General features: G+C 36.9%; 1 protein-coding gene and 1 pseudogene across 1 annotated transcript; both read right to left on the bottom strand.

Moving 5' to 3' along the window:
* Positions 1 to 685: 685 nt before the first annotated feature.
* On the bottom strand, positions 686 to 6,098 carry LOC131628253 (uncharacterized; annotated as a pseudogene).
* A 9,464-nt stretch (positions 6,099 to 15,562) lies between these two features.
* On the bottom strand, positions 15,563 to 17,176 carry LOC131628252 (uncharacterized). Its single transcript, XM_058899113.1, has 2 exons — positions 16,338 to 17,176; positions 15,563 to 16,217 (listed from the first exon to the last, which is right to left on the bottom strand). The coding sequence occupies exons 1-2, from the start codon at positions 17,174 to 17,176 to the stop codon at positions 15,563 to 15,565; spliced, it is 1,494 nt and encodes a 497-aa protein (XP_058755096.1).
* Positions 17,177 to 17,837: the final 661 nt, after the last annotated feature.

Below are 17,837 nucleotides of genomic sequence, written 5' to 3'. Positions count from 1 at the left end.
GAAACGCTGTTCAAATTCAAAGCTCAGAAACTTCATCTTCATCAAAGCTCACTACATTGCTGTTGTAATATATTAGTGAGATTAAGCTTAAACGTTAAGAGAAATATCACTGTTGTGATTATAGCTTTTAAGAAGCATTGTAAAACTCTTATTTGATTACATTAATTTGTAAGTAACTAGAGTGATCAAGTGTTGATCAGGATACTCTAGGAAGTCTTAGCTTGTGTATAAGCAGTTGTAATTAGAGTGATCACGTGGTGGTCAGGATACTCTAAGAAAGTCTTAGCTTGTGTCTAAGCATTTGTTCCTGGAGTGATCAGGTTGTGATCAGGATACTCTGGAAGACTTAGTCGCGGACTAAGTGGAAAACCATTGTAATCTGTTGCGATTAGTGGATTAAATCCTCAGGTGAGGTAAATCACTCCGTGGGGGTGGACTGGAGTAGTTTAGTTAACAACGAACCAGGATAAAAATAACTGTGCAATTTATTTTTATCGTTCAAGTTTTTAATACTACACTTATTCAAACCCCCCCTTTCTAAGTGTTTTTCTATCCTTCAATCAACGCCTTTGCTTCAGCCAGGGGTCCCTCCAAAATAAAGAATTTACCCCATTTCCAGCTACACGCTCAATATTAATCATCATCCACCCAAGAACACTCACCCCAACCCCTTGTCCGATCCTGTTCACATTCTGCCACAACACAGACCCCCTGTCCGACCTTGAATGCAAGCGCCCTTTTCCTCCCCATACCTCTGCACAAGCACCCTATACCAAATACTTCCCCTCTCCTCCAGCATCCTCCAACACCATTTCCCCAACAAAGCCTCATTAAAATCCCTTAACCTTCTCACACCCAAACCACCTTTCTCCTTACTGAAACAAATAATATCAAAATCAAACCAATATATCCTTCTCCTATCCTCTGTACCTCCCTAAAATAAATAAATAAATATTCAAGAGAAGAGATTATACCTGCGAGAGCTTTAAAGAACGAAATGAAATAAATCAAAATAACAGACAGAACAGACTACAAAAGAATCAAGCGACCACCCACCCCGAAAGATTACGACACTTCCACCCTGATAACCTTTTCCTAATGGTTTCCAACACAGGTTGCCAAAAATAAGCTTATGAAGATTACCTCTAATGGGGAGCCCCAAATAAATTAAAGGAATAACTCCTAGTTTACCATTTAACACTGAAGTTGCCTCCTTCAACCAAGAATTAGAAATATTGACCCCCACTAACATGCTCTTATTAAAGTTCACTTTTAAACCCAAAATGGATTCAAACAACAGCAACACCGCTTTAAGAGCCCTGGCATTAGCCCAACTCTTAGCCCCCATCAGGAGAGTATCATTTGTAAACTATAAGTGAGTAATATATTTACCTACACCATTCCCCACGCTAGATCCTGTAAAGAATCCTCCTAGGACCATTGTAACATCTCAATTTTATGAGTTATTTATTTATTTTATTTGGTGTTTTTATTAATTATTTACTTATTTAATTATTATATGGTATAATAATTATTTAATTATTTGATTATGTGTATTATTGTATTAATTTGGCTAATTGAGTTATTACAAATTATTGGTAGAATAATGAAATAATAGCTAATGGGCCTAATTAGTGGAGATAGAATAGGTAGCTAAGCCCATTAGAAAGAAAGGAGATAGTAAGAGTTGGGTTAGGTCATTTCATAACATTAGCTTTTGGTAAGAAGAGAAGAGAAGAGAAAGAGGGAGAAAGAGAAAATTGGGGGAAATCTTGAAGAAGAAGGATTTTGATTTGAGGTAAGGGGGAGAATTCTCATTATCTTGAATGTATGAGTATGCAATGAGTAGTTGTATGCTAGGTATCTCATGTTTCTTCATTTCATAGATTTTCACATGTTAGGGTTATGTTGAATCCATGGAATTTGTGGTAGTAATCATGTTTGATGATGTTTGTATGTGAACCCATGGTTAGAAATATGTTTAGGAACCTTATATGTGTGCTAAATTGTTGTTTGAATGAGTTTTGGTTGGTTGAAATCACATTTAGGTTGGTATTGGAGGTGCTGAAAATGCACAGACTTTTCTGTTTCTGGTGTGTTCTGTTGGGCAAAGGAATTATGTCGTCGGGCGAGTGTGCGCCGGGTGAGACAGAGGGAGAGAGGGGTAAAAATGTGGCCAAGTTTCTTTCTTGGAGCGTCGGGCGAAAGAATTGTTCCGCCGGTGTTAGCTGAAGATTTTGATTAAGGGTTTATGATATCTTGAATGGTTTTGATCATGAGGAAGAATTAGCTCTCATAGAACTATTTAAGGATTTTCTCTTTAAAAGAGGTGTTATTTGAACAAGAAGTAATGATTAGCAATGTGACAAATATCCTTCGACATAGACGCTAGTATGGTCGAAACGGCAGAGCGAGAAGATTTGAATTTCAAAAGAAAGTGGTTTCGTCCAGAAGACGCGTGGAGACATCTGAAGGATAAGAAACGTTCGAAACGTCGAACGTGGCAGACATCTATGTAGTGACTGTTAGGGTCGAAGTAGTATAAATAGGAGTGCTATTGTTTAGTTTGGCATGTTCGAATCAATATAGAAAAAAATTCACAAAATACATTCGAAGTACCGACGCGAGAGAAAAGAGTCTTTGTTGAAACAATGTAAGTGTGAAGAACATCATATTTTTATACTTTATGTTATTTGTTCAATGCAAAGTTATATTTAAAAGTTCTTTGTTTATACATTTACTTTATTTCGCTTTAAAAGTTGTTTACTTATTGCAATTTATATTAGCAAGTTGTATATTTTGCAAACTATAGAGATTATTGAATATGAATCAAACCACTAAACACTATTCGACAATGTCCTAGGATCAATTTAGTCGATTCTGCGAGTAACCAGATTGTTTAAACACTTTGGAGGACTAGCGGTTGTTTGTTAGAAATTACTGGTAAACAGCCGGGAGAATTTGCCTTGTTTTGCCAAATTTCTAAGATGCATAACTTTTGATCCGTAACTCTATTTTAAGTGTCGTTCGAAGCATTAGGAAGCTAATGTAATTATATATATGATAGAATTGGATTTGTTAGCACTTAATAATTTAATTAAGGTGTTTTTGTATGAATGACGTATGATTACCGTTATGTGTATTTTGATTTGGTGAATTGTGTATAGCATTTGTTGGCATGTTATGTGATATGATATACATGATGTGTGTGAATATGTATATGCTATTTGGATGTGTTTGTTGTGAATGATTACTTGATGCATTTTGTACAATTGGTGGATAATTCAATGTGTGGAATTATTGTGGTATGTGGTATGTTAAGATTGTATGGATAATCTTAATTGCATATGTTTTGTGATAATTGTACATGCATTCATGGGGAGATTGTACCCCGGTTGGCTTTGATCCTTGTGTGGAAACATAAGTGGCTTTGATCTTGTCCGAATTTCAAGCGTGGCTCTGGATTTTAATCGGGGAGTGGTGAGCTTGATACTCACATGGTACCACATGTATGAGTCACATTAACTGAATTCGAGTCACATTGATTTTTATGTGATTGTTTAAATTGATGTGTTTGTTTGTGTGGTGATTGTATATTGTGCTATGTGTGTATTTATGAACTTGTTCAAATTACGAAGTGTGATGAATGATTATGCTATGGTATGCTATGTTCATTGTACATATATTATGTATTCATTATGATGTGAATTCTCACCCTTATGTTTTAATGATGTTCATTGTAACATCGTGCAGGTTTCGACAAGTAGCATGCTTGCACGAGGATTTAGCCGAGGAATCTTTCGGTTTTATCGTTTTGATTAGGTTGTGAGTCAAATGCTCTAATCATATAACACTGGGGGTTTTAAACTCATGTTTGTAATATTTGTATATTGTTATCTTTTATGGTATTTGATATGATATTTTGAGTACTTGAAGTTGAAGGCTATGTTGCCTAGTTGATGAATTCATATAACATGCATATGTATATGTGTGTGTGTGTATATATATATATATATATATATATATATATATATATATACATATATATGAATTGATTATGTTATATGTTTTGGTAGATGAATAAAGTATGTGATATATTCATTGAAATTACTTGAGATTTATTATTCCGCGTGCGATATGCATAATGTATAAAAGCATGAAGTTTCAAATTGTTTTATAAGGGGATCAGTGCATGTTTGTATAATTTGATTTAGGTTTTCATTGCTATGAAAACAACATTGTGACGTTCTTTTGTTTATGCATTTTATTTACTCTGTGAATATATATATATATATATATATATATATATATATATATATATATATATATATATATATATTGAATATTTGGGGTTAGAAAAGGGGTGTTACAACCATAGCATTCATCAAAACATAAAAATCCTCTTCCGTAATTAGAAAGAGAAAAGGTGATAACGGATCACCCTGTCGTAAATCTATACCCAATCTAAATTCATCAATAGGACTTCCATTAACTAAAACTGATGTTATAGCTGTCGATACACATTCATTAATCCATTTCACCCACAACACTGAAAAATGCATTCTTTCCATTACTATCTTCAAATAACACCAATCCACATAATCATATGCTTTTTCAAAATCTACTTTGAATAACATTAACTCTTTGTTGCACTTCTAAGCTTCATCCACCACCTCATTCGCTATAAGAATACCCTTGAGAATTTGTCTTCCAGCTATAAAAGTTGATTGGGTTTTCAAAATCATCCCCCAATCACCTTCCTTAATCTGTTAGCCAACACCTTTGCCAAAACTTTGTACAAATACCCTACTAATGATATAGGACAAAAATTCGCAACCATTTGCGAACTAGGATAAAGTATCATAGTAATGAAAGTACTATTAATACCTTTAGTTAGCTTACCATTCTGATGAAACTCCACCATGTATATCAACATATCATCTTTCAACATGTCCCAAAATTCTTTTAAAAAAACGAAGCTCACACTATTCGGTCCAGAACTCTTATAAGTATCACAATCCCACACCGCCAATTTCACTTCTTCCATCGAGAACGGCTTAATCAGATCAGCCCCTTTACCCCCACTAAGAGTTTTAAATGCCAAATTATCAATCTCAAGATGATTACCTTCTACTATCTTGAAACAAGACTGAAAGAGCTGAAAAATGCATCCCTGATCGGCTCCACTCCTTCCACAATGTTACCATTCACAAATAAAGAAAAAATCGCATTAGCCTTTCTTTAACAAGACAAAAACCCATGAATTTTTTTCGAATTTGCATAACCTTCCGTCAACCAATTCAATCTGGATTTCTGCCACTGAATACTCGAATTCAATTTGGATAAAGCCATCAAATCAACAACAAGTCATGAAGTTCCACCATCCCATCTTCCTCTAATCTATCTAGTTCCCATTTCACATCAAGGAACTCAATACACTTTTTAACCTTTAAAATTCTCCCTTCTAAATTATGAGTATGTTGTTAATGCCATAATTTTAGACTCCTTTTTATTAACTTCAGTTTTTCCTTCAACACATAACCACCCCACCCCTCCACCTGGAACGACCTCCACTGCTTAAGCACTTAATTGTGATACCCTGGTAAATCCACCCAACATTTCAACATTCGCCGGGGTCTCGGTCCCTAATTTTGGACATCAATATACACCAAAAGCGGATAATGATCAGAAAGACCTCTAGAAAGAGCCCACTGAGTACAATTAGGCCAAGTAAAACACCACTCTGCAAAGACTAGGAATTTATCCAACCGACTTATGACTCTACCATCGCCACTGTACCAAGTAAAACATCTCCCACACAAAGGAAAATCCACAAACTCATTAACATCAATAAAACTATTAAAGGACACCTCTTCCACATATCTCTCAACAGATACCATATTACGCCTTTCAAACTGGTGTCTAATGGCATTAAAATCCCCCAATACGCACCAAGGACCACCACCGCCATAATTTTGCATAATAGTCCCTAATTTGTCCCACAACATTGGATGCCCCACACCATCATACGATGCATAAACATTAGCTAGAGAAAACTCATCCCCACACTTAGAAAACACACCTTGAATAATCAACATGTGTTAAATCGATCGCGTAGCACACACATCCACCTCCGCCAAATCCCACAATGTCAGGATGCCCCCCGAAGCCCCCCATAAGGCTTAAAGGAATAACCAACCGCATCATTCCCCCACAAAACTACTAACAAACTCATCCACCACATCCATTTTAGTTTCTTGAATACACAAAATCCACGTCCTATGCTCTGAAACCACCTTCCTCACCTCTCTACGCTTTTCCCACCCACCCAACCCCCGAACATTAAAAGATATCATCTTCATTATAACCCCCCACCCCTCGGACCAACCTCTGACCACCCCCTCTTCCCACCCTCTAATCACCCTGAACCACCATCACCTTCTGACCCCTGTCTCCCCATTTTGATAACGCACTAAACATATTCGAATAATCACCCTCAAACTTCACTTCAATCGCCTTCCCCACATTCTCAACATCTTCCTCCATAAATTTTTTACCCCATGTAAAGTCATCCAATGCTTTCACTCCTCCTTATTCACCAGTGAGGTAGGGTCAGCAACCACAAATTACTCTTCCTAGATGTTGGAGCGGTAGAGCGACAAGCAACAAAAGTTTTGGAAATATTTATCCGGGAATTATCGTGTCCATAGAGATTGGTGAGAAGAACTGTCGTTCGACTATCTCGCGTTCTACGTTTCATGATTTCGGTGTGGAAAGGTAAATGCTGGAAAAGTAAATAAAAGCAAATAAACAATCTCAATCGTTTAAGAGAAAGAGTTATGGAATTGTATTTCGTTCTACCCGTTGAATACTTAAATATGAAGATCTATCGCTCGACACTCACAATACGCATCAAAATCATCGGGCATCATTCGAGATGCCACATCGGTGTCCATGTCTGCACCACCAACGAAAGCTCAACCGTACTATTCACATTAGCGATTTCTCCACCGACACAAACAACACGGAGGCATTAGACTCGATACCCATTACGATTATTAGCCCCAAATCCATTTCTGCAATCCAGAAACTAACAATTATCATTCCTAATCAAGATCTATGGTGTCCATGTCTGCAACAACACAAATCCAGAGCATTTAAGCAAAAAGATCAAGAACAACAACAATGATGATTTGTAAAGCGAATATATAAACGATCCCAAGATCGACAAATGTACATACAATAAGAGTAGAAATATACATACAACATCCACCATTGGAATGAAACAAAGGGAAGAGAGAAGATAAACTAGAAAGATCTCACCGGTACAATGAAATCGAGACAGATCCATGAGCAATCCACATGACTGTCATACCCTAATTTTGACCCCCCTGAGATGTCACATCTCCAGACTTTTCATCAAATTCAAAATAGATACTCAGAGCAGTCACTTATTCATCTGGTACTTAATCAAGGATGTTCAAGGACAAAAGAACTCAGGCAAAGGATCAATCAATAAAAGGATTAGTCTCCAATATCATCATAGGACTCAAAAAGATTCATTCTATTCACCTATGATTAATTGGACAACAATCATCTAGGCTCAGGTTTACTTATTCCACCAATCTAGGGTTTTGAGCCTATCAAGGACTATAATCAGGGACCACATTTGGGGAACCCTAGAAAGCCCCAAGGCATCACTCAAAGGCTTGAATCATCTTCAAATAATCCATATGACAACATCCATAAAGCATTACACTTCAATTCAAGATCTACAGTCATCAATTTCATCTGGTCGATAATTAGGGTTTTTGACCTAATTCACCAAGATAGTTGACTTTTAATCAGGACATGGATCCAAAACTCAAAACATGATTCAAGAACTTCTATTACCTCAACATAAACCATTCACATCATTCATTTAAGGAGGAGAGTTTGATTCATCACAAAAGTCCAAGATTTCACTTCATCTGGAAAAAGTCAACTATGCAAGATCACCTTTGACTTTTAGGATTTTTGGTCAAACCATGAATTTTAAAGATCAATATCATCAATATATGATTATTAAAGTCATTTGGCAAAAGAAATTCAAGAAAATTCGTCATGGTTCAAAAAGTCAGGAATTAGGGTTTTAAGGGTATTTTGGGAACTCAAAATTTTGCTTACACACTCAAAAAACTCCCAAAATGAAAGTTGTAGATCTTGAAAAATAAAGAAAAATCTTAAAATGCAAATTTTTTCAAGAAATCAATCATTTGAGAGATTTGGGATTTTGAAGTTTTAGGTCATAAAAACTTAGAAAAAAATCTACGTGTTTTAACCTAGTGTTCTTCCAACTTTAGGCCCATTTTTCATAAATTTACCAAATGATTTTGAAGAAACTCCAAACTAGTGAATTGAAGTAGATGTTTATGGCTTTCCAAATTATGCTCAACCTTCTCCAAATTCATTTTGAGCTAGGAGTTATGCTTGTTCAAAGTTGGCCTCATGAAGTAAAATTATAGGTCATGTACAATTTGAAACTTCGCAATTTTGTGCATATGGCTACACTAATGGATGGTACACGACCCATAATGCATTTGTAAACATAACATGCATCAATTTCCACCATGGCATAAGAATTGAAGAAGATTCCCAAAAGCAAGAACATGTGATTATGTAATCATTACTGTAGCGCTAAAAAAATACTCGAGGTGTCTACACACTCGAAAAAGAACAGAGTCGCCACCGATCTTTATTTGTTCCAGAAAGGAAAGGGAAAATGTCGAATAAAACCCATGAATAAAAACAAATGGATAAGATGGTCATCGCAACCAAATTAGGGTTCGGAAGTCGGTTAAGCAAGGGGAAGGTATTAGCACCCCTCACCTCCATCGTACTCGATGGGACCCATTTAGTTAGTTTTATGAATGAGTGTTTGTGTGATGTTTGCGTTCTTTAGTTTATTAATCGATAAAAGGGAAAAGGAAAAGGATTTTTATTTTTTATTATTGTGCTCGCCAAGACGTTTGTATCTTGTGCCTACGTATTCCCTCGTGCAATGGGAAAGTCAGAGCAATCGTAGTTCGAACGAACCACGGAGTTATATTTTTATTAATGTGATTCAAAGGATCAAAGGTATTCAAGAGGTGTGCACTTCTTGTCACTCGATCACTTCGATTTAATTAAGAAAGAATTTTTTAAGTTTTATTCAAAGGATCAAAGGTATTCAAGAGGTGTGCACTTCTTGTCACTTGATCACTTTGATTTAATTAAGAAATACCTTTTAAGGTTTGATTCAAAGGATCAAAGGTATTCAAGAGGTGTGCACTTCTTGTCACTTGATCACTTTGATTTAATTAAGAAATACCTTTTAAGGTTTGATTCAAAGGATCAAAGGTATTCAAGAGGTGTGCACTTCTTGTCACTTGATCACTTTGATTTAATTAAGAAATACCTTTTAAGGTTTGATTCAAAGGATCAAAGGTATTCAAGAGGTGTGCACTTCTTGTCACTTGATCACTTTGATTTAATTAAGAAACACCTTTTAAGGTTTGATTCAAAGGATCAAAGGTATTCAAGAGGTGTGCACTTCTTGTCACTTGATCACTTTGATTTAATTAAGAAATACCTTTTAAGGTTTGATTCAAAGGATCAAAGGTATTCAAGAGGTGTGCACTTCTTGTCACTTGATCACTTTGATTTAATTAAGAAATACCTTTTAAGGTTTGATTCAAAGGATCAAAGGTATTCAAGAGGTGTGCACTTCTTGTCACTTGATCACTTTGATTTAATTAAGAAAGATTTTTAATATTTGATTCAAAGCATCAAAGGTATTCAAGAGGTGTGCACCCCTTGTCACTTAATCACTTTGATATAGTTAAAAAAAGAAGATTAACAACTTGACGTTGGATCAAGCGTTTTAGGGTTTATGAAATGGGTCTAATCGCACTTGGGCGGAAAAGTCAATTTTTGAAATGAGATTCGCACTTGGGCGAGATTTGCACTTGGGCAATGAAAAGACTTTGCGCTTGGGCGAAAAAATGAAATAATGAGTTTAAATTGTTTTGAAGTTTTTGTGAGAATGTGAAATGGACTCGACGTTGGATCGAGGAGTTTTATTAAATGAAAATTGTTTGGTTTTTTTTTTGGGATTTTGACATATGTTCTAAGCATAATGGCATGAGAAAATGATAGCAATTTAACAAAAACTAATATAATAAATAAATAAAAGAGATGGTGATTTTTTATTTTAAAATGGAGGGTGTAAAGAGATTGGGGCGATGGGCCCTTGAAAGATTGAGCCCAAAGTTGTTTATATTTTTTGAAGCATGAAGATGCCAAGGTGGGGTGTTAACAAACTTGGGGCCTTACAGACCCGACCCAAATGAAGAGAGGAAAGGTTTTTTCTAAGAAAACCTAAGGGACACCTCAGCCGCCCAAGAATAGTCCTCTCCCTCTCGTCGTGTTCTCTGTCTCTCTACTATCTCTTCTTAGCAAACAACAACAATGGCGTAAAAATCATAGTGACCTCAAAATCATCTCTCTCGATTCGCTTTCATTAACACTCAAACAAACAACAAATCAAGCTTCTCTCAACCTCGCATCTCTCTCGCGCGCTATTTCTCTCTTCACTCTCGTGATTCTCTCGCTTTCAATCTCACAATCTCGTTCAGTTTGCATAAAACATAGTGAAGACACAATCAATCATACTCAAGCAAGAAACCTAAGCCCCAAATTGATCCCTTCAGCCCCAATCGATTGATTCCATTCGGTTACAAATTACAACATGTGTCTTAAAGCGTAAATCAAACGAAAACAACAAACCAGGTACCTGTTCTTCTTTGCTCTGCTTCGTTTCTATTCTCTGTGTTTCTTCTTCTTCTGAGTATGCTCGTTTTTCTTCTGGATTCGCTTCTGAAATTGTTCTGACTCTGTGCTCCTTGCGGTTCTTCTTCTGCTTGATGCTGTGTCCGAGTTTTGTGTATATGTTGTTCGGTTATGTTGCGTTTCCGTGATGTTATGTTGTGAGGTTAGGTTATGGAGGTGTCGAAGTTTGAGTGTATTCGGTTTTGCGGTTTGTGGTGAATGAAGGGAGATTAGTGTTAATTGTGTGTCTTTCTGGGCAAAAATTATGGATAGGTTTGAGAGGGATTTGTTATGAGATTGTTGATAGGGGAGAGGTTTTGAGTTTAGCAGAGGTTTAGAGGAATTTTCGTGGCTTTTTTCCTTTTTCTTCTTGCTGTTATTCTTCTGTTTTTATAGGTGGGATGAGGTAGTTTTGGGGGGAATATTGAGATAGGTTTGAACATATTAGGGAACTGATTTTGTTATTTTCGTATACAGGTTTTGGTTTAACCATTTTGGTGTAACATTGGGCATCCTATGTGCAGGTTTTGGCTTGTTACTGCAGGTTGATGGTGATGGGGCAGTGGTATGCAGGCTCTCATATTGGAGCAGCATAAACCTTGGAGTTTTTGTGCACTATCTCTGCGGTGCACATGATGTGTAGATGATGGATGAAACAAAGCCCATGAAAATCGATGATGACCATGAAAGAAACATTCTTACCTTGTTTTTTTTTGTGCAACAGACTTGATTTGTATAGCAATAAAAGATAAGATTATGTAACAAAAGTTTTTTTTCTCTTTTTTTTATACCTATAATACGAATCACATATCTCCTTCTTAATTTTAAATTAAATGGATAATAATAATTAAATATCAATTTAATCATTAAACCAATAAAAGAAAAATTCAGAAAAGAGAATGCAAGCTTAAATCATTAATAGGTAAATAAAGATGCAATGTTTAATAAGAACAAAAGAAAAAGAAAATGATTATTAAATAAAATAATGAGAAATCAATTGTGAATTTAAACATTGATTTAAAAATGCAAATGTGTGGAGTCGAAATTTATTTTGGATGCAGTTGAATTGATATGCTAATGCCAATGAATCAGATGAAAGAGCTTGGGTCAAAATTTAGGGTGCGACAGATGCCCCTATTTAATTATCTTTAGCCAGATAGCTCGAACGACTTTGATCTTCGGGATATCAAAGGCGAAAGGTAATTAAATACTAAGTGACCTGAATTTTGACCCTTGACGCGATGAATATGTCATGAATGCATGGATGCATGAATTCTTGTTGGGGATATGAAAATGGAGAGTGATCTTTGTGGGGATTTGAACGAAGGGTTGATTCTCAACCAGTGGATTGAGCCTAAACAAAAGAGCAAGTTGACATCAACCGGTGAATCGATAAAATATCAACTAGTGAGTTGATTCTATAAAATACCCCACTGGTATAGAAACAAAGGATGCACCGACTTTTACTGAAGGTGGAGAAACAAAAGATACACAGACCTTTACTGAATGTGAACTACCGACTTTTACTGAAGGTAGAGAAAATGAAAGATACACCAACTTTTACTGAAGGTGAACTACCAACTTTTACTGAAGGTAGAGAAACCAAAGAATCACCGACGTTTACTGAAGGTGAACTACCAACTTTTACTGATGATAGAGAAACAAAAGAATCACCGACGTTTACTGAAGGTGGACTAGCAACTTTTACTGAAGGTAGGGAAACAAAAGAATCACCGACGTTTACTGAAGGTGAACTACCAACTTTTACTGATGGTAGAAAAATGGAAGGATTGATGGAGGTAAAACAAAATGTTATCAAATTGTGAGTCGATTCTAAGACAACTACATAACTGACATTAACCGGTGGATTAATGAATGTGGAATAAATTTGTCGTCAACTAGTGAGTTGACTCCATCAACCAGCGGATTGACAAAGAAAAACTGTTTTCAACCAGTGGGTTGCTTTGATCTAAACGGAAAGTAAATGATTGACTGTAACCAGCGGGTTAACAAGATGAACAATAAATTTCTACCAGTGGGTTGGCAAGGCAAATGATGTTCAATCAGTGGATTGACAGGAAAAATGATTAATTTCAACCTGTGGGTTGACAAAACAAGTGATATTCAATCAGTGGACCGACACGTAAAAGATGAACTTCAACCTGTGGGTTGACAAAACAAGATAATATTCAATCAGTGGATCGACACGTAAAAGTTGAACTTCAACCAGTGGGTTGACAAAACAAGATAATATTCAATCAGTGGATTGACACAAAAAAGACAAACTTCAACCAGTGGGTTGACAAAACAAGATAATATTCAATCAGTGGATTGACACAAAAAGACAAACTTCAACCAGTGGGTTGACAAGATGAGTGATATTCAATCAGTGGATTGACACAAAAAAGATAAACTTCAACCAGTGGGTGGACAAAACAAGTGATCTTCAATCAGTGGATTGACAATAATTGAAAAATACGATCCATGATTAAATTCAACCAGTGGGCTGAAAAAAATGAACAGAACAGTTCTCAACCAGTAGGTTGATTCAGAAGACTAGAAGGTAAATGATCAATTTCAACCAGTGGGTTGGAAAAGGGTTAACAAGCATGTTCAATCAATGGATTATCAAGAAAATAATGATTGTAGTGACATCGTTGGGGATTATGAATCCATGCATGCTTTTTGCTTATGCATGAGACATTTTTTCTTTTGTGCAAATTGATGCACGCGTAATGATGCATGATGGTTGATCAATGCAAGTTATGAATTTACTAGACGTGTGCCAATGGGTATCAAAATTTTTCTTTGGGTACCTATGGTGGGTCGAGTTTTGTTTTTAGTGGGAAAATACCGAGCAAGATTGAGCTTTATGATCGTAGGTGATATGGAAGGTGCCCCATGAATTATATGCATGATTATATGATTAATGAATGCAAGTTATGGCTGAATGTTTCAATGGGTGTCCCAATGGGGCATGAGAAAGGTTCTCTGGTACACTTTGTGAAATAGAAGAGGTCCTTTGGTAGGACTTTTGTGCAAGCATGATTCCCAACACCAATTATGAGCTTAAGGGCCGCTTGATATGACATAGTCTGTTTTGACTGCTTGAAGGAGAGATCTTGGCCTTGCTTTGCCCCAGAATGCTGAGTATATGGAGAAACTTGCTTCAACAAAATTTGGATTCAAACTGATGATCCTGAGATGACATGCCCCAATGTTTGGGACCTTTGAAATGAATTGCCCTAGTGCTTGGAACTTTGGAATGGAGTGCCCCTGAGTGAAGGACTTGTGAAGTGATGCGACCCTGATGATTCCACTTTAGGCTCTTCAATTGATTTTCATTATCGAAACTTCCTTGATGGAAAGTGTTGGCTTGCAGATGAAACTATTCAATTCAAAGTGGTAATTTTAATGCGACGTGCATGCAAGTTTTGAAAACAAATCATTTATTGAAATGAAATTGTGGTATTCAATGAATAAATCCTGATGAGGATGCAATGGAAGTTTGAAATTCAATATCTGAAAGATGATGTGATAACGTGGTATCAAAACAAATGATTAGCAAATATTTAGAAGTCAGGTTATCGCAACCTTGCTTTAGTATGCTTTCAAAAGAAATCTTGCTTCAATTAGGACTTTCGGAGGTTGTAACGTGGCCAGGTTCACGGTTTGAGAAACAAAGGATATAGGCTCAAAATTTGATTTAAACCCACCCATTCTTCGTGATGTACTTCAGTCCTAAGTTCAGTTAACTGACACATGTATTCAAATTCCAAGAGGAGTTACGAATGATGCTTGAGAACCAATGGATTCTAAGGTGACAATCACCTATTCTTCTTTGGAAGTCACACAAGTTTGTTTTTGCTTTTCTTCTTTTGATAATGATCTTCTGATCTCTTTTATTTTGACTTTTGTATCCCTAAATTTTTTTTGCCTAAGTCTCCTTTTTAGGTCTTGACTTAGCGGGCTTTTCTTTTGAATGATTTTTTTTTTGAACAACTTGTGTGACAATTGTTCAATGATTAGAGAGGAGTATGACTGCCCCACTGATGGTTCAGGAAAGACAACCGTTATGAGTTTTGAATATTCATTACTTCTTCGACATAGTGTACGAAGAGAGGATACGGTTGAACCTTTGGTCGAGAATGGTTCCCATGAAATGATTCTCTTGGAAATCATATGCATTAGTCATTTTAACTGAACAACTACCCTGCCCCAGGTTTTGATTAAGGGTTTCAATTGCGTGCAGAAAGAGAACACCTACTTCTAAGGCTCAAAGGGGTTAACGAGGGATTATCATCCTTATATCTCCAGTGTTTGGGGATTTGAAAGAATGTCTGTACATCATCAACAAAGTTTTATTTGAAAGCACACTGATGCAAATTGGGTATTTTGTTTATCGTCATCCTCCAATACTTGCTTAAACAAAAGTATGGTAGAGAAAAGGAAATAGGAGAAACATAAACATAATTTTTTTCATTTTTTTTTAGGAAACAAAATAAAATAAAAGTAAGAAAGAGTGAATACGAATGGACCAATTCAAAACTTGCATGCTCATTTCATTAATATTACCATTAAAGTTAACAATGTTCAAAAGCAAATAAACACTTAGCAAACAAGCGAAGAAACGTAAATGCAAGTGATAAAAAGTGGCTCAATGATCTGCTTTGACCCATTGGTTTTAGGAATGTTCTCGGTGTCTCAGCACTGATCATGACATAGGACCAATATCCTTGAAAGAGAGTATCTTTTTGTCAACCAGATCTTGAACTTTTTCCTTCAGGACATTGCAATCTTCAATGGAGTGACCTGATATCCCATCGTGAAAATCACACTTGACATTTGGATTGTATTCCTTGGGAAATGGAAACTTTGCAGGTCGGGTTGGTCTGGGAGCTATTGCTTTACTCTCGATTAGATATGGCCATAGTTGAGCGTAGGTCATTGGAATTGGGTCAATGCGGCGATCCTCCTTCTGATGGTTCCTTTGAGGTTTATTCTGATTCCGTTGACGATTCTGATTCTGAGCTGCATTCTGAGGAGCATTTTGTGAAGAATTATGAGGAGGAGATGCCCAAGGCTGTCGGTATGGTTGCTTGAATTGTGCGGCCGCAACATATGGATACTGATCGTATGATATGAATGGTGCTTGCTGATAAGCTAAGGGTCGGTAGGAACGTGAGTTATGAGACTCTTCACCATCAATTGCAAAAGCAATAGTTTCATCTTCCCACTTCTTCTGAAAGTTGTTTCCATATTTCTTGGTTCCAATCGACGATCCAGATTCCATAATCAATCGTCCTTCTCGTACGCCTTCCTCTAGTCGCATTCCCATATTCACCATTTCAGTGAAGTCGGTTGGAGCACTTGCAACCATTTTTTCATAGTAAAATGAGCTTAGGGTCTTTAAAAACATTTTGGTCATCTCTTTTTCTTCCATAGGAGGAGAGATTTGGGCGGCAACCTCACGCCATCTTTGTGCATACTCTTTGAAAGACTCTTTCTCCTTTTGTGCCATGGCTCGGAGTTGATCTCTATCAGGAGCCATGTCGACATTATACTTGTATTGTCGAATGAACGCTTCTACAAGGTCATCAAAAGAACTGATATGAGTACTATCCAATCCCATGTACCATTTCAAAGCAGCACCAGTTAGACTATCTTGAAAATAGTGGATCAATAACTTATCATCATCAGTATTAGTGGCCATCTTTCTGCAGTACATGGTCAAATGGCTCTGAGGACACGAACTCCCTTTATACTTTTCAAAATCAGGCACTTTAAACTTGGCAGGTATTTTCACATTTGGCACAAGACACATATCATAAGCATTCTTTCCAAATGAATTCTTCCCTTTGAGGGCCTTAATCTCCTTTCGCATCTCTTGGAATTGATCTTGGAAATCATCATAAACTTCACCTCTTTCATTGGGCTCAACTTGGTAAATGGGTTCCTCAGCTTGTGGCACGGTATGTACCGGGGGTGGAATCACGGTCATTATAGGAGTAGTTTGAGCAGCTCCAGTAACAGGATGGTATCCCTCTGGCACAAAGTTGTAAGACATGCCCCCAGGGTAGCCATTAGGCATCTGATAGTGAGAGAGACCAGTGATAGGAGCCATAGAAACAGTAGCAGTAGAAACTTCGCAGATCGTAGTAGTCTGGACTTCAGTTTGTGTTTGAGTGGCACGAGGAGATGAAGGAGGTGATGGTTGATTCCGAGCAGCCACTAAGCTTTCCACCAAAGCAGTCAATCTTTCCACCCCAACTCGAAGAGTAGTTACTTCATCATGGAATTCATGATTCTCTTGTTCAAGGTCTTCCATCTTTATGTCGAGTAAGACTTCGCGTCTGATAAGGATGCTTGGGAATCAGCTTGACGATTGATGGTGACTGGATGAAAGAGACAGTTGGAATGAGGTACAAGGACAACATGGATGTATGCATGATGCAAATGATATGTCATGCAATGTTGGATGCAAAGCAAGGTAATAGAACAACCTATCGGAAGGCTCCTTAAGTTAGGATAGTTCTAAGTTCTTTACCCAAAAATCCCCTCACAAGGTTAGCTCTAGAGTTTTTGGATATAACGGTTCCTAGAGGCATCCGAGCATGATCAGAATTTCATCATGCGACAGGTGAACCATCTTATAACGAATTTCATGAGTATGCAACCTCTAGGCGAAGTTATTGTACCCATCATACAAGGAGTGCACCTTGGGGATCGATACATAACTTCTTCAGATGGAATGGGTTCTAAAGGTCCTTGGAGTTAACGACGAAATCAGATTTTCACCATGCGACGGGTGAACCATCTTATGACAAATCTCATGAATAAGTCTCCTCCAAGTGGGGTTTTCGTATTAGCCATTCAAGGTGTTCACCTTGGGGACTAGCACTACACAACCACCTCCTAACTTATGTTTTTCTCTTGTTTTTCAAAGCTCGGGTTGAGAGCTTCACTCAAATATCATTCCCATACCCACA

This window comes from Vicia villosa, unplaced genomic scaffold (assembly GCF_029867415.1).
Source record: "Vicia villosa cultivar HV-30 ecotype Madison, WI unplaced genomic scaffold, Vvil1.0 ctg.000436F_1_1, whole genome shotgun sequence".
Classification (NCBI taxonomy): Eukaryota; Viridiplantae; Streptophyta; class Magnoliopsida; order Fabales; family Fabaceae; genus Vicia; species Vicia villosa.
This window is presented reverse-complemented; position numbering and strand designations above follow the sequence as displayed.

Bases quoted from the DNA above. Each gene is read 5' to 3' on its own strand.
- LOC131628252 (XM_058899113.1), bottom strand. From the start codon at position 17,176: ATGGAAGACCTTGAACAAGAGAATCATGAATTCCATGATGAAGTAACT. The intron at 16,218-16,337 runs GTATGCACAAAG...AATGGTTGCAAG, and splicing joins GAGAAAGAGTCTTTCAAAGA to TGCTCCAACCGACTTCACTG.